Source organism: Schistocerca americana, chromosome 7 (genome assembly GCF_021461395.2).
Source record: "Schistocerca americana isolate TAMUIC-IGC-003095 chromosome 7, iqSchAmer2.1, whole genome shotgun sequence".
Classification (NCBI taxonomy): domain Eukaryota; kingdom Metazoa; phylum Arthropoda; class Insecta; order Orthoptera; family Acrididae; genus Schistocerca; species Schistocerca americana.
Genome location: NC_060125.1, coordinates 250084629 through 250110602, shown reverse-complemented (window position 1 = coordinate 250110602; position 25974 = coordinate 250084629). Strand labels below are relative to the sequence as shown.

The window sequence follows — 25974 nt, the reverse complement described above, 5'->3', positions numbered from 1 at the left end:
TGGCATCACAATTTAAAGCAACTCTTCACTGAGGAAGAAAGTGTTCACTTAACAAAAATATATATTATGAATAGTATGTGGAGACCACTAAAGAACCACTAGAAGATAGCTCTAAGCAACTAGGCATACTGACAATAGCCATGTTACTTCTACATCCGTACTCCGCAATCCACTATGAAGTATTTCCCAATTTATCACATATTAGTGTTCACTGCTGTTACATTCACATATGGAGCAAAGGAAGAATGACTGCTTAGTGTCCCTGTGTCCACTGTAATCAGTCTAATATTGTGTTCACAATCCCTACACGAGCAATACTTAGGAAGCCGTAATATAGTCTTAGATTTGTCACTTCGTCCAGGTACTTAAAATTTTGTAAGTTGGCTGTCACGGGATAGTCAGTGTCTATCATCAAGCATTTGCTGGGTCAGGTTGTGCAATATTTCTATGATGTTATGCTGTGTGTCGAAGAAGCCTGTTAATACGCATACATTCAATACCACCTGGTAGTCCTACTTAGTACAGGTCACACACTTTTTGTAATCAGCCTCCTTTGTAGACTGACTGCATTTCCCAGAATCTTACCAATGAACCTCATCCATATTCTGCAAGCCACCCTGTGGTGTATGGCAAAAGGTACTTTGTACACCATTGTCACAGTCATGTTATTGTATAACATGGACATTCATCTATGTATGTGCAGTATGTTACATTTGTACATTGAGAGTCTACAGTCAAGACCAGCACAAAGTACTGATCATCTTCAGATCTACAATTTGTCTTATTGTTTCTAGGGGTGCAATTTCTGCTCAACCAAGACTCTCCATACTGTATTCTTTGAAGTGACAATTTAATGATAATCAATTTGCACTGATTCATCTGTTGAAATTTTCAAGTACTTTGTAAAGACAACAGGTACTATCTCTTCTTTCTATTCTTTTGTCATCTCCAAAAAGTACAAAATTTGTATTTTCAGACAGTGCAAGTGCAATATCATTGATGTTTATCATAAACAACAGAGGACTCAAAATAGATGGTTGGTTAGTTGGGGGTTAAGGCACTAAACAAGGAGGTTATTAGTCACTCAGCCCAGGGGTGGTTCATCTGGCATTAGTAATGTCCACCAGGAACGTGTTCTGATGATGAAAGTACATAGAAGTGGTAAGATTGAAACACTAAAGGCAATACAGATGCCAAAGCTGAGGAATAATTTACTGAGAAGTCAGGTCACCTCATACGGTCTCACAGGACTCATCCGTGGTGAGAGAAACTCCACCGCATTCACCCCCTGACAACCCAATTAAGGACAAAGACAGTTATAGAGCAAATAATACCTTTCAGTAGGGAGATTCAGAACAGTAAAAGTGAGAAGGCTAAAAATGTAGTGAGCATCAGTTGGACTGTCAATAACAAAAGCAAGACGAGAGAAACAGGTAAGGCAGCAGGCATGTGTCCCAGACACACTGCACACAACTGGTGCTGTTCTATCCACAGCTATACCACCCCTGATCCATTACAGTCAAGATGTTAAAGAGTACTCATAATAGTACACTAACACTAAAATAGAAAATACGATCACCAGAAACAGAAGCTAACTGCATCTGAATGCAATTAAAATAGAGTAAAAGAGGGATGAAGAGGCAGTTGGCAAATTTGGTAGGCTTGGGGACCCCTAGGTGCACCGTGCAGCGGGAGAAGCCCTAACCCCAATCACCCTGCCCTGCTCTGAAGGTAGTTAAAAAATCTAATATCTGAGACTAAAAACCTCTATCATGGAGAAAAGTGGAAACCAGTTCAACAGTCTGAATTGTCTGCTAATATTAGAGGCAAGGAATTCAAAGATCACACTTAGTATGGAGGGCCACGAGGAGGGTGCATTCCACCAGTATACTAGTACAGTCTTTAAGGCTCTATAAGGAAAGAGGAGTGCCATGCAGCAGTAGTTCCATTTGCCAGTGAGCAGAGACCTTATCTGCATCTGGGGCTGTCAAAGCAAGTATGGGGATGAGGTAGCACTTCTCTAGCCAAATGGTCAGCTAGTTCATTCCCTGGTATACTCAAATGTCCTGGGACCTAGAGAAAGACAACTGAGCAGGCAGTACAACTAAGGCCACAGAGGAGGCCACGAACAGCAGCTATCACAGGGTGACAACAAACAGTGATCAATGGCCCAAAGACTGCTCACTGAGACACTGCAAATAAAAATGTGGTCAAGAGAGACTTGTTTAATAAAACGTAGGGCTCTGATAATGGCTATCTGTTGTGCCATAGAATCACAAGTTCCAGGTAACAAATGTTCTTCCTGAACAGCAGGAGATTTAGAAGCATATTCCATCCAATCAATGGTTTTAGATCTGTCAGTGTAAATGACAGTAGCACCATGATACCTTTGGGGAACTGAAAGATCATGGGTCCAGTAAGCTTTAGGGCCATGGAATAGATCGGTCCTACTTTCAGCTGGTCAGACATAGGTCTCTAGCCCATTCACGACAATGAGGAAGAGTATGACACTCGGCATGTGTCCTTGTGGGATGTAATTCTCTTACACTTGTTAAAGGCTAGGTGAAGCACCACCTCTAGCCCAGAACTACTGGTGGGATAAAATCTGACAAATAAATATTAGTAAGGAGCCTTGAAAGCTACTATCGTGGAGGATAAGTAAAACGTGATAGTGCCAAATGGTGGTGTATGCCTTAAGTAGGGCATAAAAGACTGTGATGAGCTGCCGGCGTTTAGAAAAAGCCAAGCTAACCAGATGATTGTGAATAATCCCTCCCAGAAACCACTCTGACAGGGGGACAAAAAAAAAAAAAAAAACATTCAAGCAGTTTTTACAGCATGTTGGTGAGGCCGTCCAATCAGTCAGTAATTGTCAACAGACACTGGCTTTTTGCCTGGCATAAGGAGAGGGATGATGAAACTATCTCAGCATTGTAAAAGGAAGAGATCTTCGAAAGAAGAACAGTAGGACACATGTAGTAGATACAGCCATACCATGAGACAAGGCCAGAGCCTACAGCAGTTCTCAGTCACTTCAGGGTTCATTATATAATTTGGCTTGGTCGGTGGACAAGGGGGATGAAACATAGGGGAGTGTGCTCAACTTTGTTTCTGCACTAGAAAGGTAGCCGAGTCAGAAGATGATGATGATGATGATGCTGATGCTGTCCCAGAAATAGTTGCTAGGTGTTCAGCAAGAACTGTGGTACAAAACCTGCCCTGAAGGACGAGACCCAGAACAGTAGTTGATCTTTGACAACCCAGGTCACTACGAAACTTGCCCCATGCCTGGGAGGAAGAGGCATATGGTCCTAACTAGGAGACATAGGGTTTCCAGCATTCCTTCTTACTGCACTAAATTAGGTAGTGGGTCTTAGTGAGGAGGATGGCCTGAGAAAGATGCCACATGTGGTGTTGCGGGCCCTACAATGATTCTGAATAACTGTTGCAATGTCTCTGGTCCACCATGGGAATGGCCGGTGGCAGAAAGCATCTGAAGGAAGACGAATAAAAGTTCCAGCGGTGCAGGTTATTGAACTGGAGTCATATCCCACAACCTCGTCAGAGCAACCTGACAATGAGGGTTGGAGGTAGCAGCAGAAGTATGTAACTGCCTACTGGCTCTTCGAAAAACAAATTGTGGTAACTGGTATGTCAGGCAGTGGCAAAAAAGTAACAGGATTACCAGGAATTGATCACTATCACAATCATCATACTGGAGTGACCAATGTCACAAAGCCAGAAGATCGGGGGGAAGAGATCGTAAGATTGATAAGCCAAAAATGTGCCATGAGCAGCACTGAAGTGCATAGCAGTACTGCCATTGAGGAGGCATAGAACAGGACCAGAACGAAGCTGAAACTTCCTGGCAGATTAAAACTGTGTGCCGGACCGAGACTCAAACTCGAGACCTTTGCCTTTCGCGGGCAAGTGCTCTACCAGTTGAGCTACCAAAGCACAACTCATACCCCATCCTCACAGCTTTAATTCTGCCAGTACCTCGTCTCCTACGTTCCAAACTACGCAGAAGCTCTCCTGAGAACCTTGGAGAACTATCAATCCTTGAAGAAAGGATATTGTGGAGACATGGCTTAGCCACAGCCTGGGGGATGTTTCCAGAATGAAATCTTCACTCTGCAGCGGTGAGTGCACTGATATGAAACTTCCTGGTGGATCAGATAACATTCTTATTGTATGCTTCAGTAGAATAAGTACTTTGTTGACTTTAGCTGAACAGTCCCAGAGGATTATGCCGCAGGGAACTATTGGGAGAAAGTATGCAAAATTACGCCACAGAACAGTTCTGTTAACTTATACATGTGCTGATGCCAACTCACAAGGGGAGGTCGCCAATTGTGAAATTCATATTCAGTTCATACTGCGCATAATAGAAGCTCATGGCCAGAGGTGTAATGTGGCAAAGCACCAAGATGCACTTCTCAGCCGTTGTCGAGAAAATCGAGTTAAAAGAAACCATTGCGGTGAAATACTCTCTACGATTATCAATTTCTTTATAGCGTCGTGGTGCAGCGGTAAGCACTCGGGTTCATAATCTAAATGTCGCCGGATCGAATCTCGCGCCATGCAACTTTTTTTATTATTTGTATTTCAAATGTGTGTGTGTGTGTGTGTGTGTGTGTGTGTGTGTGTGTGTGTGTGTGTGTGTCTATATATATATATAAAAAAAATTCCCGGCAATCACTTGCAACAATTATGCACATAATAAGTTGTTGAAAGTCGTTTGTCGTGGAAAAATAATACTTGAAATAAAACACAATATCACAAATAGTATTCAAGTGGATACAATTTATTGAAAAGTTCGGTATACACACGCACATAACTAACAATTAGTGACCGGAAGTAGCAGTAGTATCCCACGGACCAGAGTGATAGTTATCATAGAAACATGGAAAGCAGAAAACAGCACGACATCGAGCACATCTGATAAACGTTGCGTTTTTACAAGAACAGTTGTTTTTTAAATATCTGTTGGGAAACATACCTGATTGACATTCTGAAAAAATTAAAAAAAAAGTATGCATGGCGCGAGATTCGATCCGGCGACCTTCGGATTACGAACCCGAGCGCTTACCGCTGCGCCACGACTCTGCAGATAATTATTAATCGTAGAGAGAATTTCACCGCAACGGCTTCTTTTAACTGTCGATTTTCTCGACAACGGCTGAGAAGTGCATCTTGGTGCTTTGCCACTTTACACCTCTGGCCATGAGCTTTTATTATGCACAGTGTGAATCGAATCTGAATTTCACAATTGGCGGCCTCCCCTTGTCGGTTTGTCTGTCTTGATTTTCAGGAACATTACTCATGTAGCTTCACCTAGTGTGTGCCCATTCATTTCTATTTCTGATATCTGTAAGACATTTTGAGCTGTTTGAGATTGCATACTATGAGTTTTTATAATATTAAAAGAAAACCAGTTGTAAACTTGGCCATTATTCTCCTGCTTGTGTCTGATATGAACACGTTTTGGCCATTTATTAGTACACATGTGTCATCAGCAAATACCACAGTTTTTTAAGTGAGCAAAGTACCAAATCTTGTAGGCAACTAAATATAATGTTTCCCCATATTATATTTACATATTAGTGTAAGTCTATTCCATTAAATATTCTACCTTCTGACGTATGAATGTAGTTCACACCTCTTTAGGAATGGGCTTTGACACTTTTCAACTTAGGTAGTGGTTTGTAAAATCTAGCTGGCTTGAGAAATGCAAACAAGAAATTTACATGCCTAATTGGTTGATAATGGTCTTTCTATTAAACCAACTGGTTGAAATCCAACTAAAATAAGTAGTGAAAGTGAAAGAAAATCCTGCAAAACATAGGTATAATATTTAGATCACGGTTTTGTGCAGTTGGGTGTCTGAGTTATTGTGTGTGTGAATGTATGCACTTCTACTACAGACAGATAAAAAGCTCAAAAACTAGTGTCAATACTATTGTTTTGTAAGTGCTTCTATGTGCAATGCACCTTATGTATTTTTTCCAGGAATTTCCATTGTTGTTATATTTGCATAAGGAGTTTTTCCAACAGGTGGGATTTGTACAATGAAGATGCAATAAAGAATAACATTACTATGTTCTATGCTGGATGAGAAATCTGATAAATAAAATCCAACACCTACCAAATTTTTTAAAGAGTACAAAAGCAGTGCAGATAACACATAAAGGAAAGCTGAAGGAAACAAGAAGGACCGTCAGGGTTTAATGTCTTGTCAAAAGCAGAGTCATCAGAGACAGACGGTAAGTTCAGTGAAACAAATATGGAGGCTTTAGGTACAGCCTTTTCAAGGAACTATCCCAGCATTCAATGGAAGTGATTTAATGTAACCATAGAAACCCTACAGCACAATGGCTGGACAGCAATATAAACAATACTGCTCCCAAACTGTAAGAGAAATACACGTAATACTCCCTGCCCTCAGCCCCTCCACTCCAGCAGCCCTTTAGAGACAGAATCATGTTTAATATCAAGCAGTCACTTAAGGCAGCTGTGCTACATCTGGACCACACATCTATTTCCCAAAGCTTGACAGCAGACATAATTTGTAATTATAATTGTCTCGAAACAGAACAAGTGAAATATATCTTGGGGACAAAAGTAATATTCATAAAAGATGAGTGCAGGTAACTAGTTGCAAAGATAACTCAGACCAATTAGCCAAATGGTATTCAGTGGGATTAAAATCATGGATGCTAAATACTCTGACTATGTTTAGACTTTCACTATTTAACTTTTTTTGGAACTCTGCATGATCAACCACAATTCATAAAGATTATTTAGAAACCAGAATCAAAAGCTCAGAATTAAGCTACATTCTGAAAAAGATACACTAAAGTATCTTCTGCATGAATAGAAACAGAGCAACTAATACACAAAAAAAAAGTTCTAACGACAACGAAATTTTGAAAGCTGGTAAACTTTATAGCTTTTGTTTGACTCAGTGAAACTAATATGGTACTGCAAACACACACACTACTAATTTATATTATTCTGTGGCAGAAATAAGTGTGTGTTGGGTGGGGGTTGGGGGATCGAGATCTAACAGCGAGGTCATCGGGAATAGCAAAGGACAGGAAAGGAAGTCGGTCGTGTCCTTTCAAAGGAACCATCCTGGCATTTTCCCGGAGCGAATAAGGGAAATCATAGTAAACCTAAATCAGGATGGCCAGACGTGGGATTGAACCGTCGTCCTCCTGAATGCAGGTCCAGTGTGCTAATGAATGTGCCACCCCACTCAGTCTAAGTGTGTGTGTTTTAATGTACATGATGTATCATGTCAATCACTTTCCGATTAAAGTGTTGTACTAGAACCGCCCTCCACTCCCCCTCCCCACAAAATCGTTGTTGTGGTGACAGACTGATATGTAGTGCAACCCGAGGTCTAGGTTAGGTCAAAGGAAAAATCAGGTTGCGAACTGGTGAAGGTAACAAATGTGAAAGAAGACAAACAACGGTTGTTGTTACACACTGACCAGCAGTGGAGCTTAATGTTTATGTCAGTGCCATATTGAAAAGTGCAAAGGGATCCAATACGTAACTTTTACCCACTCTCCTGTCATCATGACAGTCACTATACACTTGGGAATCAGTTTGGCACACAAACCCTGTAGCACCCGCATAAACTTACGAGAGTTCTTTGCAAATTAAATCTGGCACTTCTTGAAGACAAGGACAAGGGATAATCTCTTATGTGCAACAGTATCATTTCAAAATCTATTTTAATCTGTCAACCAAATTACGCATGCGATGAAAGGTCCTGGACAGGCCTATCATTTCAGTAATACACCATATTAAAGAAATTGTTTTTGGTGCAATATGTTGTGATAGTCGTGCATGAGGGAAGATAATGGTGTGTGTATATGTGTGTGTGTGTGTTATCAGCTATACAATAAGCCTACATAATTTTGGTGCACAGAAATTGTTCCCTTCCAACGACAACAGACTTTAATAATAACTTTAGTCCGTATTTGACTAGCAAGAACAGGGCAAGGTCCTCTCTGGTGTTTGCTGAAAACAAGCACTATTGAAACTGGTTGTTTCTCATCTTTACTGATTTTATATTATCTTCTCTCCTTTCGCATTTACTGACATCATGACTACTTAATATTCTCTGAAAAAATGTTGAAAGTTGAGAAAAATGCTTAGTGACTGCCTCTGAGGTTGAAGATTAAAATTTGCACTTCAATAAAGCCCTGCCTCTTGTCTTTGTCACTCCCACATTCTGACCTGGTCATTTTTCGTCCACATATTGCCATTATTGACCAACACAAGTTTCCAGCATGCTCAGAGCATGACGTTTTTCCTGCATATTCAAAATTTATCTCATTCCAAATTCACTTTGCAACATAGCTACAGAACTGACTGTACCAGATTTTGATTCAACATCAGAATCTCATCCTACTGCAAATTCAAGAAGTGGGGATATCTAGTTATGAATGTTATTAGAAAATACCACATTCATTGTGACATTTGAATCTCTCATATGTACGGATACATACCAACATAGCTTTGGTGAACAGAATAAACGCTGCTCCTTTATCCCTCCTGATAGCGTGAGTATTTGTCGAACAGTTTAAACAAAAGTTAATTATCCAGTTTCCAATGCATCTGATTTGCACAAGGCAGGACTGGATTTTTGATATTCTTGCATGCTCAACAGCATATATCGTCTGCAATAAAGAATTGTATGTGTAAATATTATGCAATGCATTACGAACATTTTCGGGTACTCATTTTTTTCGTCAATAATCTGATATCAACCGATGGAATTCTGAAAAAAAAGAAAGATAAATAATACCTCCTTGAAAAATTTATCGGCTTCCTCATCGGCATTCAGACCCAGGTTAGCAATAATAACGTCTTTTATTTCTGAACTCTGCGTGTCGATTGTGACATTCAAACACTTACATGAAATGAGCATTGCGAGCTTTAATTATATTCGGAAATAAAAAACTCAAACAAAGAAACCACACGTCACGTAGGCCCCCTAGGTGGAAACTGAGGCACTTCAATACAATCAACAGATTATTTTGTTTACAGACGCATTAAGTACACAACAAAGTTTTCCTTCCGTTACCAACCCAAACTATACGACATCAAAATCAAATCACTCGTTCTGAAACTTATCCAAACTTAAACAAAATTTGTATCCACAAACTCTCGTGCGACCGCACTCAGCTGAGGCACTGAGATTTATTATTTTGGATGGAGGGCGCAAGTGGCGGCGGCCAAAACAAACACTACACACAAGATTTCAGTACTTATATTTTACAAAGCTATGTTGGAAGTATGTTGACAATTAATGTTACGGTGCCATTTAATAATTAAGACCATACTAAATTTACTCATTGTACACACATGATGCTGTTATGTTCAATTTACGATTTCAAATTGAATTTGACTTCGTTTTCAGAATAGCCAAATTTGACCTCTGTATTAGCTAACAATAAAATAAAACAAAGCAGATAATAACGCCTGATATAAGACAGCTTCGAATCATTTACAGACTTGGAAGATATTTCGCTTCATTCTCAAACTATTATAAACTACTTATTGCGATTTATGAAGTGGGAAAACCAACAATTGCCAAGTAAGGTTGGCAGTTTAAATGTTTGGCTTTGCTAGAAGGCATGACGAGGAAGAGGGAAACTTGCATCAGAAGTGGAGGAAGTACACGTGCCAGTGTTTGAAGTTTGTGCAGACAGACCTTATAAAAATCGTGGCGAAATAGTTTCACATCTAAATGGTATGATAACTATTTTATTTAACGATCTCGACCTTAACAGATTTGCGTCTTCTGCATCTGGAAATAGATTAGCAGTCATGTTCCCTATTCCTCCCCAAATTCAGTATCAATACGGGATATTATACTGTGCTTCGCAGTGAGTGCCAGTTATTCACTTGATCTGCTGTAATTCTTCCTAACACATACGTATTTTATTGTACTCACTGGAAAGAATGGTTGATATTTCGGAACGGATGGCAGTCTCTGCAAGGACATTTTTCCATAATGTGCTCACTCCGAACGCACAACAGAATTTGGCTGCCAGAAAACTATTATGATTTTGCTTATGTCACGTAATAGTGGTTGGTAGTACCCGAATATATGTAGTGGTGCAAAAATCAGGGGATGGTAGCCGGTCAGTGCCACGCGTCAGTGGGGTCATTTACGGGTAACAAGACCAAATATATATTAATTCATACGATATTACGACTCAGTCATGCACATAAGCACCGCTATTTTTAAACTTATTGATTATAAAAGATGAAATATACGAAAACATGTTGCAGACACTGTCAGATATTATCGTGTGTTGAAGTTTAGGTACAACGTACAAAGGGCTTCACGCACTAATCTAAGGAACACTGACCAAATGGTGTATTTATTCTTGAAATATTTCTTCATGTATTAGGTGGCACCGGTTATTTCATCGATGTCGAAGAAAAAATAATCATAATTTAAATCACAACTGTCAATAAGAACATGAAAACAAGATGGAGAATACTGAAATAGCACTGAACGGCCGCAGAATTTCAACCTGCAATTTGGGGATAGTGGCAGAAAGGTTTCTTCAACAGCGGTTCAATTAGTAGTACTGACATGACTTCAATCTGTGGACTGGCTTGTTGTAGCTGTCGCTGGTAATACATAATGTCCAAAGCCACATCACCTCTACATAGGTCCTGCAATCTACATCCAGTTAAACCTGCATAACTGTTGTCAGGCTGTGGTATTTTACACCCCCCCCCCCCCACACACACACACACACGCTCTCTCTCTCTCTCTCTCTCTCTCTCTCTCTCTCTCTCTCTCTCTCTCTCTCTCTCTAAAACTTCTCTGCAGACAGTTCCTTGGTTCTGAGGAAGTGTCCATACAGCCATTTGCCTCCACTTTGGACATCACCAGTTATGTTGTTGCCCAATTAGCAGAATTCATCTACGGAGTTTGTTGACCCATTTTGTAATCTAATTTTGTCAGCACCACCTGGTGTAACATGACTATTCTCTAAAATGTCTGGTTTTAAGACACAATCCCTTTTGTTTAACTTGTAATCAAAAGCCTTTGATCTCTCGTTGCAGTATTAAATTGTAATTAGTAATCCCTGAAGTTCTTATTTCTTCTCTAAAAACGTTGCTGATTGTTCAACGTTCGGGTCTTATAAATTGTGGATAGGCTGCAACACTGGCTCACTCCTTTCTCAACTATTGACTGCCTTTCATGTCCTTTCACATTTGTACCTGCACTCTAGTTACTGTAAGATATGTAGATGAACTCTTGAGCTCCCTATAGTTTCTCGGCTGACTAAAGAAAGTATTTTGAAGTGCAGCACCTTTCCAAAAGTATAGCAGTTTTCACACAGACAAGCCAATATATGTGTTCGTGGGCATGAAACAAAGCAAAATAAGCAAAGTTTCTTTCACCTTTTTGTGAGATTACTACATTTTGCACCTTTCCCCCATCTTATCTGCATTTTTAATAGCTTGGACAGATTTTTTTTTCCCCCTCTTATCTTCTCTTTCTTTACTCAGAAGTCAACTATGATCACACACCCAGAACAACAAACACTTAAAGAATATTGAACTTAGCAAGTCAGAATCTAAGCAGTGTACTCTGATACATATCATTTCATGATCTGAAAAGCAGCAGTCATTGAATGAGTTTAGTGCAGATCTTGCTATTTCATTAACGTAGTCAGGTATTCTAATCCACAAGGTAAAAATCATACAATGGAAAATCCTGGATGGAATCCAACGTTACTATGAAATATACAATGTGACTTCAGCAGCTAGATCCCGCGTCCGGCCATCCTGATTTAGGTTTTCCGTGACTTCCCTAAATCGCTCCAGGCAAATGCCGGGATGGTTCCTTTGAAAGGGCACGGCCGACTTCCTTTCCTAATCCGATGAGACCGATGACCTCGCTGTTTGGTCTCTTCCCCCAACCAATCCAATCCAATCAGCTGCTAGAGACAGCTATCTCGTGAGAGTTTGGGGGGGGGGGGGGGAGGAGGGGGGGGGGGCGGCTGTCATCAATTTTTGACAAAGGCTATGTAAGCCGAATGCTTATATGTGATGGTCTTTTTGTTGTGTGAGTGGCAACTTTCATAGTATTAATCCAGAAGGTAAACAATCCTGCATTCAAATCATTTCTGGAGAAGTATACACAAAGGTCAGTATTGAGAAAAAGTTATATACAGCCAATTTATGAGAATGTTTTAGAGAAAGTAAGAGGAAATCAGCAAACATAAAGTGGAATTCATGTTACATGAAACTAACGGTTAGCTGCAAAGATTTTGAATGTTACCAACTCAATGCATACACGATAAAGCAATCGTTCCACAACTCGTGTGTGGACCTGTGTTCAGGGGAGAAATACAGTATGAAAAAGTTCGGCTTGTGGTGACTGAGCAAGCACACTACATGCTTTTGGCTTTCCAATGAATAAAAGGAGTGTACCCCAATGTCAACTATATGACATGTATTTCACATGTCCTGCACTGTGTTTGTGAAAGTATCAGGGAAAATTACTGCACAGTAAATGATTTCATTGTTGCTTTGAAGACAATTATGTTAAAGGCTCCTAGTCGTCATTATTTGTATTAGGAAATAAAGGGTTCCTCCTTCCACATTTACTTGTCATCACAAGGTGGGGTACTTGGATAAGATGCAGTTTTCTTGTGCAAAAGCTTTGATAAAATCAAACACTGCGTATGTGCCCCAGACTTGCTGGACACAGCAGCTGTCAAGCAGGCCCAACAATTAGTTAGCAACGATGACTTAAAGTTAGAACTTTCTGCAGTGCATGGCTACAAGTATTTGTCTGATGTGATTCAGAGTATGGAAGGAGACATGGAGTAGCAGCAACAGGGGGAAAAAATTGATAAGTGTTACGATAATCCTTTATGGAATTGATAAAGACAAATTTGAATTAAATTTGAAGAGCAATCTAGATATGGAAACCTTTGCAACTTGACTGAATGTACTTTACAGATGCTGACAAGATACGATGCACTCGTTTCTGTAGATGTCGAGCCAAGTTTCTCCGTATGTAAGGAGCAATTGAGCACAAAGCAGATTGGTGTCAAAAACATTGAAACGAAGTATCCAGTATAACAGAACCTTATAAAAGGGGCAAAGAAAGTTAATGTAGCTGGTTTAAACCCAAATAAAGTAATTTCACCTGCATCTTTTTGTGTGTATTTTCAGAACCTTGCCCCCCCCCCCCCCCCTCCCCGTTTTCTGACCATAATTTTCACCTTAAAATCCGTTCAATATTCAGAACTCCAGATAGTGAATTTCAGTCAACACTTCTATATCTGAAAGTGAATAAATGGGAGTTTACTTTTTTCAGTGCACCTTCCAAGATAATTCATATGGTAAGTATTGCCTGAATTCAGATTTGTCTTTTCCACTGTCAGCATCTACCAGTCCTTCCATTCTTGCGCAAATAATTCACGTGAAGAGTTTTTCAACTGTGTCTTTATGTTCTTCACGAGTCCCTAATTCTCTGAATATCAAAGAAGCAGTCTTCAAAATTACTAGGCTGAAAACTCTCCAGTGAGACTAATATAAAGCACACTAACAAATTAATAAATAATGAATATTTGCTGGGTGTCTACTTTAAAAGTGGATTTGGAATCAGCCTGCTCTTTGTGTACACTATGTATTAGCAAGGGGAGTGCAAATAACTGTATCACTAAGGAGATTAGTTTCATGCCAGAAATAAAGAATACTGCATATCTAAGGAAATAACTTAGTAGATGAATGTACATATTACAGAAAATACAAATTTATATTTAGAAAAAGAATTAAACAAGGTAAAAGAATTTACAGTAACAACAGTAAAGGAAGTTCCTGGGTGGAGCTATATACAAAATTAGGGAAAGGCAACCACTAACCTATAGAGACTGATAAACTGAAGCTTAACTATCCTGTTACAATAATTGTAATGTTAGGTAAGACTACTCTGAAATTACTTGGTACCTGGGCTTTCAAGATCCAGAGTTATGATGTCTAGACAAGTACTGTCTGCAGGCAGCTATCACAGTGCTCTGCTCTCTGTGGCACAAGAAAATTGCTTTAAAGTCTCTCCTACAAAAATCTACACTCATGCTCATAAATTATGATAATGCTGATACATGGTGAAACAACGCTCTGGTGGGCAGTTTACGGGTTTAAATTACCTCTGGGTATGACCATGTGGTGCATTTGACCTGCAGTCGTCGCACGATGGCGCTGGCAGCAGTCAACATACGCAGAGGTGTGTTGGTGCATGTCGGAGTATGGTGCAGCGAGTGAGTGTGCAGACGTTTTCAGACGTGCTAATGGTGACTGTGTGCTGAAAATGCCTCAAAGAATACATATTGTGATGACGTTTTGAGGGATAGAATACTAGGGCGACTGGAGGATGGTCAAACGCAGCAGGTCGTAGCAAGGGCCCTCCGTGTGCCACAAAGTGTGATCTCAAGATTATGGCAATGGTTCCAGCAGACAGGAAACATGTCTAGGCACTACAGTACGGGACATCCACAGTGTATAACGCCACAAGAAGACCGATATATCAACATCAGTGCCCGCAGACGGTCACGGAGTACTGCAGGTAGCCTTGCTCGGGACCTTACCGCAGCCACTTGAACAGTTAGCTCCAGGCACACAGTCTACAGACGACTGAACAGATATGGTTTATTCACCTAGAGACCTGCAAGGTGTATTCCACCAACCCCTGGTCGTAGAAGAGCCCGTAAAGCCTGGTGTCGAGAACACAGTACATGGTCATTGGAACAGTGGTCCCAGGTTATGTTCGCAGACGAGCCCAGGTATAGTCTGAACAGTGATTCTCACTGGGTTTTCATCTGGTGTGAACCAGGAGCCAGATACCAACCCCTTAATGTCCTTGAAAGGCACCTGCATGGAGGTCATGGGTTATGGTGTGGGTTGGGATTATGATTGGTGCACGTACACCCCTGCATGTCTTTGACAGAGGAACTGTAACAGGTCAGGTGTATCGGGATGTCATTTTGCACCAGTATGTCCGCCTTTTCAGGGGTGCAGTGGGTCCCACCTTCCTCCTGATGGATGATAACGCATGGCCCCACCGAGTTGCCATCGTCGAGGAGTACCTTGAAACAGAAGATATCAGGCAAAAGGAGTGGCCTGCTTGTTCTCCAGATCTAAACTCCATCGAGCACGTCTGGGATGCTCTCGGTCGACATATCGCTGCATGTCTTCAAACCCCTAGGACACTTCAGGAACTCTGCAAGGCACAGATGCAAGAATGGGAGGCTGTACCCCAGCAGCTGCTCGATGACCTGATTCAGAGTATGCCAGCCCATTGTGTGGCCTGTGTACATGTGCATTGTGATCATATCCCATATTGATGTCGGGGTACATGTTCAGGAACAGTGGTGTTTTGTAACATATGTGTTTTGGGACTGTTTCCTCAACTTATCACCAATACTGTGGACTTACAGATCTGTGTTGTGTGTGTTCCCTATGTGCCTGTGCTATTAGTGCCAGTTTTGTGTAGTGCCATGTTGTGTGGCACCACATTCTGCAATTATCCTTAATTTATGGCCATGAATGTAGTTAAAAAAAAAAAATGAATTTCATGTATGGTATGGATCTCTATAGTGTTCCTAAGCATGTCAAGAACCTGTTCTTAATTTTAATTAGGACTGCAATAATATTAGTGTTTTTGAAAGAGATGAAATTTTCCTATACAAAGATATGGTATTACCACATAACATCAGAACTACTGAATCACTAAAATGCATTTGTTTACCAAAATACTGTGCTCATTAACAGGTGTTTCCAAGGCTGCATGTCACATTGTGTTTGCTATGTATAAGGTTCCAAAACTGGCGTTTCTTGCAGATTTGTCAATATTTAACACACAACAAGTACAAAGTTCGTGCTACAAAAATCAAGTAAAAATTCTGAATTTGAATATGGTATGGACCTTAATTGTGTGTCTAAGCATGGTAAAAATCTCTTCTTAATTTAATTTTAGTTAGGGCCAGAATTACATTTCTTCTTCAATTAATTGAATTTTTTCTGTTCAGAAAAGTTTTGTACCTGATGATTGGGAGGCACAATGCTTTGCACTAATAGAAGTGGTAACATGGTGAGATTCCACAATGCCGGGCTCCCATGGGTGTATTACTAGTGGAAGCATTGCAACCTGAATACTGTCAAATATCAACTACTGTAAATGGGATAATGTTTGTAAACATAGGCTTCTGCAGCCGTTGTCACAGTCAATAAAATTCTTCTGTGTGTGAGGCTGCATTGTCAACCATAAAATTCCGATGTTTCAGTGCCTATTGCAAGATGCCTTCCTCAGGAGGTGTGCTGCTAACTGCTGAATGAGCTCTAGTTTGGTTACTTATATACTATGAAGGGGCTCTGTCATTGAATATGATGATGAGGAGGAAGGGTATTAGGTGTTCTTTTATTGGTCTTTGCATTTCATGTTGTCATTGGCGGAAATAGGTGTTTTCCATTGGAGTTTCCTTCATTGCATGCTATTGGTGGAAATCAGCGAATAGGAAATTGCAACTGCAGCATAGTGTTGTTTACTAACTGCCTAGTATCGACTAGGGCACATCAGCAGTCTGTGTACCCTCTGCCGCTGTGGCCTACCACGTGCCTGTTGCTTTGCGAGAGCTGTCCTTGCGCAAAGCTGTCACTGCTGGCAGCCAAGATGCTGGAAATTGGTACACGTCTTCTCTATTCATGTTGGCTATTTCCTTAGCCTCTCTAATTTTCCTCTTCTAATCTTCTTACCATAAACTTATGGCATACCAAAGGTCCACAAAGAAGCCTTTTCTTTACGGCCAATAGTGAGTGGTATTGACTCACCACCTACAAACTAGCAAAAGAATTGGCTCCAAAGCTTAGACGTCTAGTGAGCCACACAGAGTCATAGGTGAAGGACTCCACACAATTTGTAGCACTTTCGAAAGAAAAGCATGTCTTGGGTATGGATTTGATAGTCAGTTTTGATGTGAAGTCTTTATTCACGAATCTACCCGCGATGGAAACCATGAACATCTTAAAGGAACACATGGCACCTGATATCTGCGAGCTAGTGTGCCACTGTTTGACGAGCACCTATTTCAGGTGGAAAGGGGTTTCTATGAGCATACAGACAGTGTAGTTATGGGTTCCCCTCTATCACCTGTCACAGCAGACATTTTTATGCAACCGTTTGAAGAAACGGCACTCCAGTCCGCACCATATACCCAGAATGCTGGCTACAATACGTTGATGACACCTTTGTCATCTGGCCACACGGAGGTGAAATTGGGTGTGAATGTGGACTGGTGAATGTTGGTGAGACTGGGCGTCCAATAAGCACAAGGTTATCTGAATACAACAAATCAGCAGTGGCAGAACACCAGTATCAGTGCAGGATGAAGATCGAATTTTGAGGGGCCTGCGTACTGGCGAAACAGCTGTTTAGTTTGAGGAGGAAGATAGAGAGCCTATAGAAATAGCCAAGTGACCCGACAACATGAAGAGAGAAGATGGGTATCAACTTCAAGCATCTTGGCTGCCAGCAGTGACAGCTTTGTGGAAGGACAGTCTTGTAAAGCAACAGGCGTGTGATAGGCCACAGTGGTGGAAGGTACACAAATTGCCGACGCTACACAAATTGCTGACGCTACCTAGTCGATACAAGGCAGTTAGTAAACAATGCTATGCTGCAGTCGCTGCTCAGTTTCCTATTTGCCAATTTCCACCAATGGCAAGTAATAAAGGAAACTCCAATAGAAAACGTCTATTTCTGCTAAAGACGACACACAATGCAAAGACTAATAAAAGAACATCTAATAGTCTTCTTCCTCATCCTCATATCCAATGATAGCACCCCTCCACATTATATAAGTAACCAAACTAGTGCTCATTCAGCAGTTAGCAGCACACCTTTAGGAAGGCATCTTGCAATAGGCGCCGAAACGTTGGAATTTTATAGTTGACAATGCGGCCTCAAACCCAGAAGAATTTTATTGACAGTTAATTATATTTTTTAGTTTTTGTAACTTATTTATGCTTTACTACTAGGTCCCAACCCAGTTGTGAAAGTAGGCCTGTCCTTGTTACTGTAAGAAAGAAAGGAATACTATGGTATAATGCTTCGTTGATGATGTCACTGGAGATAGGGTTCAAGCTCTGTGAATAGTCAAGGATGGAGAAGGGAACTGGCTATGGCATTTTCAAAGAAACCATCCTGGCATTTGCCTTAAATAATTTAGGGAAAGTGATATCTGGCTGGCTGATCAGGGATTCCAACTCAACTCTTACGTGTGTCTATAGTGTTAAAGTAACTAGATTTGATCTTGTGCACTTGCACTGTGTGGGTGGGGCTTGACTGTGCAAATGTTAACAGCCATCTGTCACCCCCCTGCCCCTCACCCCTCCTTCCACCCTTCCCCATTTCTATGCAGTTTTCTATTTTTAAAATTTATCAACTAATTTCTTATTATTTTATCAGCCAGAATGTCATAAGATGCAGGCCTGAGCAATGATGAAATAATTTCATAGTTCTTCCACCATGTTAGCTCTGCTGTGTTAGACAGCAACGTTAGTGCAACATTCTTTGCAAAATAACCATAAACAGCATTTGATCCATAGTAAATGGTCTTATTAAATGTTTGTGTACAGTTTAACACACTTCTGTTCATCACCCAGTCTCACAACATGTGCATGTTGAAGCCAGTGAACCACAATGCCGGATCCCCACTGCCCTCCCCCAAGATGAGAACCTCCATGAAAATACCAGCATTGCTGCAGTATTGGGATTTAGTATGGTCAGTCATCCAAATTTTAAGCAGATGTTCAGCAGGTAGTCACAAGCAAACCAGCCTTTTGGAATCTATGATAAAGATTGCAACTATCTTGGATGTCTTTCATGCTGACTGCTTCAGTGACCCACAGTGATTTTGTACTGCTGACTATAGTTTTGAAGAGAGCACTTTCTTTAGTTTTCAGGGACATTTCATAGCTTTATCCTTAAACATATTAATATATCTAACCAGTAGCATATCCTCAGTATGGCGCTTTGCTGATATTTTTGCACATGTGACAGAAATGTTGTTGGGCACAAATTATGTTGTCAGTGGCTGGAAATTTTTATCAAGTAATACTTACATTTCTTGATTAAGCACAAAATTTTCTACACCAGAAAAACCCTAGAGGTGAAATGCAATCAATGTGACTGGAAATGGGGCTCACAGTCCAAGGTGATAATTTTGACCTCCAACTAGTATATGTATATTGATCTAAATCTCTTTAAATAATTCACTTACTCATTATAATGCATGGAATTATTTAGAAATAGAGGAGACAACTTTCCAAAGGGCAGAAGTGCTGCATCATCAATAGGCGCGCGCGCGCGCACACACACACACACACACACACACACACACACACACACACACATTGGGCTCGCCACTCTTTGGCGGGTTCGTGCTTGGCTACCACGAGGCCCCAGCCTTTGCTGCATTTTGTCCTCTTGCTATTCTTTTTCCCCTCCCTTGGGGAACATGTCTGGGGTATTATAGGTAATGTTCTGCATTCTGTCGCTGACCTGCAAACAGTCTCAACTTTCTTTTTGGCTCCCTTTGCCATTCTTTGTTTCCCTTCTCCTCTCATTCCTCCGCTTCAGCGTTTGAGGATCCTCTTTTTTTCTTCTTCCTCCCTGTGTGATCCTGAAGGCCAGCCCACACATCTGACGCGTAAAAGGTGACTGGGTAATGCGTAATTTCCAGCCCCGGGTTGACAGGTAGGTTTCACACGCACCCCCTGGTACAGGCCAGCCCCAGGGTGGGGTGATGCTTGAACTTTAACCTTCCCAGATTGCCCATTGGTCCCTCAGTCAAGTGTTCGGGAGGTGTGACCTGCGGTGTGAACAATCACCTAAGGCGGGTGCACCCTCTTTTGAAGGGGGCCCCCTGTTAGAAGGGGCGCCATCGGAGACGCTGGTAATTGTGGGGGATTTCCTCGTGATGAGTCACTCATCCTCTCTGTCAATGAAACGTAAACGTAATGATTCAAAGACCCTTCCCGCTGCACTGTGGTTCCTTGCGGTATCATGTACTGAAGACGGTCAGTCCATTGCCATGGTCAGTCCGTTTATTATTCGGAAAGGTGTTGATGCCATTGTTGGCCCTGTGAAATCCTGCTCTCATTTACGGAATGGCACTTTGCTTTTGGAGATGGCTTCTGATTCTCAAGCTCAACAACTACTTGCTGTCTCGCTTCTGCATGGCTACCATGTTCTTGTCGAGGCATACAGAACTTTGAATTATTCCTGTGGTGTTGTTTATACCAGGCTGCTTGACGGTCTAACCGATGCTGAAATACAATCTTACCTTTTTGATCAGGGTGTCATTGCCGTCCATCATGTAATGAAAAAGGTCGATTCCTCCTTGATGCCCACTTGTGCTCCTTTCCTCACCTTTCATAGGGTGGTGCTAGCCTTACATTCTGAATCCGATGTGCTGCTACCAGTTTCATCGGTTCAATCACACAAGAACATCTTGTTGACACCCTGCCAAATGTGTAACCTGTGGCAGGGATGCACATGAGGGCAAATGTCTGCCTCCTTCTCTCCACTGCATTAACTGCAATGGTGGTCACTATGCCTTTTCCTGGGATTTTCCTATTGTATCTAGGTGAGCGACCATTCAAGAGATTCAGGTAAATCGCCCAGTAGCTATCTAGTCACAAACCCTGTGTTCTCCTGTCTAGCACTTACAGTTCAGTTCTTGTTACCCCTCGCTCCTTGAAGGACATGGCTACGAAGACATGCAACATCAAATTTGGCTCTGAGGTTGTGAAGTCGCCCAGTGTCAAGGTAGCATTGCTGTCCCGCTGTGCAACAAACTGTCAAACTCTGTCGTAAAGGGCCGAAGCCACCAGCTACACAACCGGTAGGTGAGAAAAGACAGAAGTACTCCCGAGAAGACTTCCTCTGTCCCTCCAGCCAAACAACACCCAATTCTTCCTCTAACCAGAAAGGCTCGAAGAAGTCCGCTAAAGACAAACTATCTTCTCCTTCACCAACTCAAAGATCTTGCTCGACGGTGTCGCCACGTGGTCACTTAGCCTGGCTGACCTATGTCTCGCCGATGGACACCACCAACCGTTTTTCAGCATTGGACCCCACCGACTGACCGCACAAGCACGCCAGTGCTTCTTGCTTCTGTGGACCCCATGGAGCAGGATCCTTTTGCTTCTGTTCCCTGCAGTAGCAATTCTCCACTGGCTGTCCCTTGGCGGCCACAGAGTTGACACTCCTACATCTCTTCCTCCTCATGACAGTCCTCCAATGGAATGTTCCCAGCCTTCGGTCCCCCACAGAGGATTTACGGCACCTTCTAGCATCGCAGCATCCCATTGTACTCTGCCTTCAATTGCACCCTCAAGACCACTTCGAGCTTCCACATTACTTACCGATCCGTTTTGACCATCCCTCTGAGGTCGGCATCCCATCTCATTGGGGCGCCGTGCTGCTTATATGAGATAACCTTCATGTTGTTGTGGTCTTCAGTCCTGAGACTGGTTTGATGGAACTCTCCATACTACTCAATCCTGTGCAAGCTTCTTCATCTCCCAGTACCTACTGCAGCCTACATCCTTCTGAGTCTGCTTAGTGTATTCATCTCTTGGTCTCCCTCTATGGTTTTTACCCTCCACGCTGCCCTCCAATGCTAAATTTGTGATCCCTTGATGCTTCAGAATGTGTCCTACCAACCGGTCCCTTCTTCTTGTCAAGTAGAGCCATAAACAAACTCCTCTTCTCCCCAATTCTATTCAATACCTCCTCATTAGTTATGTGATCTACCCATCTAATCTTCAGCATTCTTCTGTAGCACCACATTTCGAAAGCTTCTATTCTCTTCTTGTCTAAACTATTTATCGTCCACGTTTCACTTCCATACATGGCTACACTCCATACAAACACTTTGAGAAACGACCTGCTGACATTTAAATCTACACTCGATGTTAACAAATTACTCTTCTTCAGAAACGCTTTCCTTGCCATTGCCAGTCTACGTTTTATATCCTCTCTACTTCGACCAACGTCAGTTATTTTGATCCCCAAATAGCAAAACTCCTTTACTGCTTCAAGTGTCTCATTTCCTAATCTAATACCTTCAGCGACTTAATTCGACTACACTCCATTATCCTCGTTTTGCTTTTGTTGATGTTCATCTTGCACCCTCCTTTCAAGACACTATCCATTCCATTCAACTGCTCTTCCAAGTCCTTTGCTGTCTCTGACAGAATTACAATGTCATCGGCGAACCTCAAAGTTTTTATTTCTTCTCCATGGATTTTAATACCTACTCCGAACTTTTCTTTTGTTTCCTTTATTGCTTGCTCAATATACAGATTGAATAACATCGGGGACAAGCTACAACCCTGTCTCACTCCCTTTCCAACCACTGCTTCCCTTTCATACCCCTCAACTCTTATAACTGCCATCTGCTTTCTGTACAAATTGTAAATAGCCTTTTGCTCCCTGTATTTTACTCCTGCCACCTTCAGAATTTGAGAGTATTCCAATCAACATTGTCAAAAGCTTTCTCTAAGTCTACAAATGCTAGAAACGTAGGTTTGCTTTTCCTTAATCTTTCTTCTAATGTAAGTCGTAGAGTCAGTATTGCCTCACGTGTTCCAACATTTTTACGGAATCCAAACTGATCTTCCCCAAGGTCGGCTTCTATCAGTTTTTCCATTCATCTGTAAAGAATTCGCGTTAGTGTTTTGCAGCTGCGACTTATTAAACTGATAGTTCGGTAATTTTCACATCTGTCAACATCTGCTTTCTTTGGGATTGGAATTATTATATTATTCTTGAAGTCTGAGGGTATTTCGCCTGTCTCATACATCTTGCTCACCAGATGGTAGAGCTTTGTCAGGACTGGCTCTCCCAAGGCTGTCAGTAGTTCTAATGGAATGTTGTCTACTCCCGGGGCCTTGTTTCGACTCAGGTCTTTCAGTGCTCTGTCAAACTCTTCACGCAGTATCATATCTCCCATTTGATCTTCATCTACATCCTCTTCCATTTCCATAATGTTGTCCTGAAGTACATTGCCCTTGTACAGACCCTCTATACACTCCTTCCACCTTTCCCTTCTTTGCTTAGAACTGGGTTTCCATCTGAGCTCTTGATATTCATACAAGTGGTTCTCTTTTCTCCAAAGGTCTCTCCAATTTTCCTGTAAGCAGTATCTATCTTACCCCTAGTGAGACAAGCCTCTACATCCTTACATTTGTCCTCTAGCCATCCCTGCTTAGCCATTTTGTACTTCCTGTCGATCTCATTTTTGAGATGTTTGTATTCCTTTTTGCCTGCTTCATTTACTGCATTTTTGTATTTTCTCCTTTCATCAATCAAATTCAATTTTTCTTCTGTTATCCAAGGGTTTCTACTAGCTCTCGTCTTTTTACCTATTTGATCCTCTGCTGCCTTCACTATTTCATCCCTCAAAGCTACCCATTCTTCTTCTACTGAATTTCCTTCCCCCATTACTGTCAGTTGATCGCTTATGCTCGCCCTGAAACTCTGTACAACCTCTGGTTCTTTCAGCGTATCCAGGTCCCATCTCCTTAAATTCCCACCTTTTTGCAGTTTCTTCAGTTTTAATCTACAGTTCATAACCAATAGATTGCGGTCAGAGTCCACATCTGCCCCTGGAAATGTCTTACAATTTAAAACCTGGTTCCTAAATCTCTGTCTTACCATTATATAATCTATCTGATACCTTGTAGTATCTCCAGGGTTCTTCCATGTATACAACCTTCTTTTATGATTCTTGAACCAAGTGTTAGCTATGATTAAGTTATGCTCTGCGCAAAATTCTACCAGGTGGCTTCCTCTTTCATTTCTTAGCCCCAATCCATATTCACCTACTATGTTTCCTTCTCTCCCTTTTCCTACTGACGAATTCCAGTCACCCATGACTATTAAATTTTCATCTCCCTTCACTACCTGAATAATTTCTGTTATATCATCATACATTTAATCAATTTCTTCTTCATCTGCAGAGCTAGTTGGCATATAAACTTGTACTACTGTAGTAGGTGTGGACTTCGTATCTATCTTGGCCACAATAATGCGTTCACTATGCTGTTTGTAGTAGCTTTCCCATACTCCTATTTTTTTTTTTTTTTTTAAATTCATTATTAAACCTGCACCTGCGTTACCCTTATTTGATTTTGTATTTATAACCCTGTATTCACCTGACCAAATGTCTTGTTCCTCCTTCCACTGAACTTCACTAATTCCCACTATATCTAACTTTAACCTATCCATTTCCCTTTTTAAATTTTCTAACCTACCTGCCCGATTAAGGGATCTGACGTAGTCAACCCATATTCCTGGCTACCCGTCTTCAAGCTGTTGCCGTTCGCCCTTTCCTTCTCCAAGTGACTTTCTCCCTCTGTACCATTTATGTCCTTCCATCCTGCGATGTCACCTGGTGAGACTTCCTTCAGCGTATTGGACAGCTACCTCCACCATTTTTGCTACTCGGTGACTTTAATGCGCATCATCCCATTTGGGGTTCTCTCAGGACCTGCCAGAGAGCTGCCCTCATTGCTGAAATTCTTAACCAACTCATCCTCTTCTGCCTTAACACTGGTGCAACCACTTTCCTTTTTGACTCCTCTCACACCTATTCCCATATGGACCTATCCTTTTGCACTGCCCAGCTTGCCCATAGTCTTGAGTGGTACATTCTTTCCAACACTTACTCGAGTGACTGTTTCCCGTGTGCTCTCCATCTGCTGAATCCTACCCCATCCACATGCATGCCCAAATGGCAGCTTACTAAGGCTGACTGGCAGCTTTACTCCTCCCTGTCGACCTTTGCAGAACAAGATTTCCTCAGTTGTGTTGGCCAAGTGGACTATCTCACCAACATTATCCTTACTGCTGCAGAACGTTCCACTCCTCGCACTTCCTCTTTACCATGTCATGTCCCAATCCCCTGGTGGACTGAGGTGTGTTGCGACGCAACTCGCGCATGGAGACGTGCCCTCCATGTTTTTAACTGCCACCCTACACTGAAACACTGCATTCATTGTAAACAGGTGCATGCAAAGTGTCGTCGAGTTCTTCGGGATAGCAAAAGAACTAGTTAGACTTCATTCACGAGTTCTTTTAACAGTTCCATCCTTCCTCTGTCATGTAGGCCAACCTCCAGTGGCTCTCTGGAACCAAATTCCAGATGTCATCGTGGATCTTGTTGCTATGTCCAACACATTGGGCCACCATTTTGTGGCAGTTTCAAGCTCTTCCTACTATCACCCTGCCTTTATCCATAGGAAATGAGTAGAGGCGGCTCGGGTGATACCCTTCTCTTCTCCGAATCGTGAATGCTACAATGCCGTCTTTTCTACGAGGGAGCTAGATAATTGTCTCAGTTCATCCTAGTCCTCCGCCCCAGGGCCAGATGCTACCCATATTCGGATGTTGCAGCACCTCTCTCTTGCAGGCAAGCACTTTCTGCCTAACACATACAACCGCATTTGGGCTGCGGCCACTTTTCCTGGACGTTGGCATGAAGCCACAGTCGTAGCCATACTTAAGCCCGGTAAAGTCAGAAACCTTCCTTCTAGCTACTGCCCCATCTCTCTTACCAGCTGCATTTGCAAGGTGATGGAATGTATGATTCATGCCCGGATGGTGTGGTGGCTCGAATCTCGCCGTTTACTCATGAATGCACAGTGTGGATTTCGAGTGGGGCGTTCTGTGGTTGACCATCTCATTACTTTGTCCACCCATGTCGTGAATGGCTTTCTGCAGAAATCCCAGACTGTGGTCGTGTTTTTCGATTTGGAGAAGGCCTATGACACCTGCTGGAGAACTGGTATCCTCCATACTCTTTACACGTGGGGCTTCCGTGGGAGCCTGCCCTTTTTGTTTGGACA

At 41.8% G+C, this 25974-nt stretch overlaps 2 protein-coding genes across 2 annotated transcripts in view; one reads left to right on the top strand and one right to left on the bottom strand.

Annotated features, from left to right (window-relative positions):
* LOC124622462 overlaps window positions 1-9252 on the bottom strand; it is a 35364-nt gene extending 26112 nt beyond the window's left edge. Inside the window, exons 1-2 of the mRNA XM_047148165.1 lie at window positions 8825-9252; window positions 8526-8696 (exon numbers count right to left, since the gene is read on the bottom strand). Coding sequence (XP_047004121.1) covers window positions 8526-8696; window positions 8825-8947 — 294 coding nt within the window. The 5' untranslated portion in view covers window positions 8948-9252. The remainder of the gene's footprint in view (window positions 1-8525; window positions 8697-8824) is intronic.
* A 276-nt stretch (window positions 9253-9528) lies between these two features.
* Window positions 9529-25974, top strand: part of LOC124621864 (leucine--tRNA ligase, cytoplasmic) — a 157920-nt gene continuing 141474 nt past the window's right edge. The window contains exon 1 of the mRNA XM_047147326.1: window positions 9529-9772. Coding sequence (XP_047003282.1) covers window positions 9770-9772 — 3 coding nt within the window. The 5' untranslated portion in view covers window positions 9529-9769. The remainder of the gene's footprint in view (window positions 9773-25974) is intronic.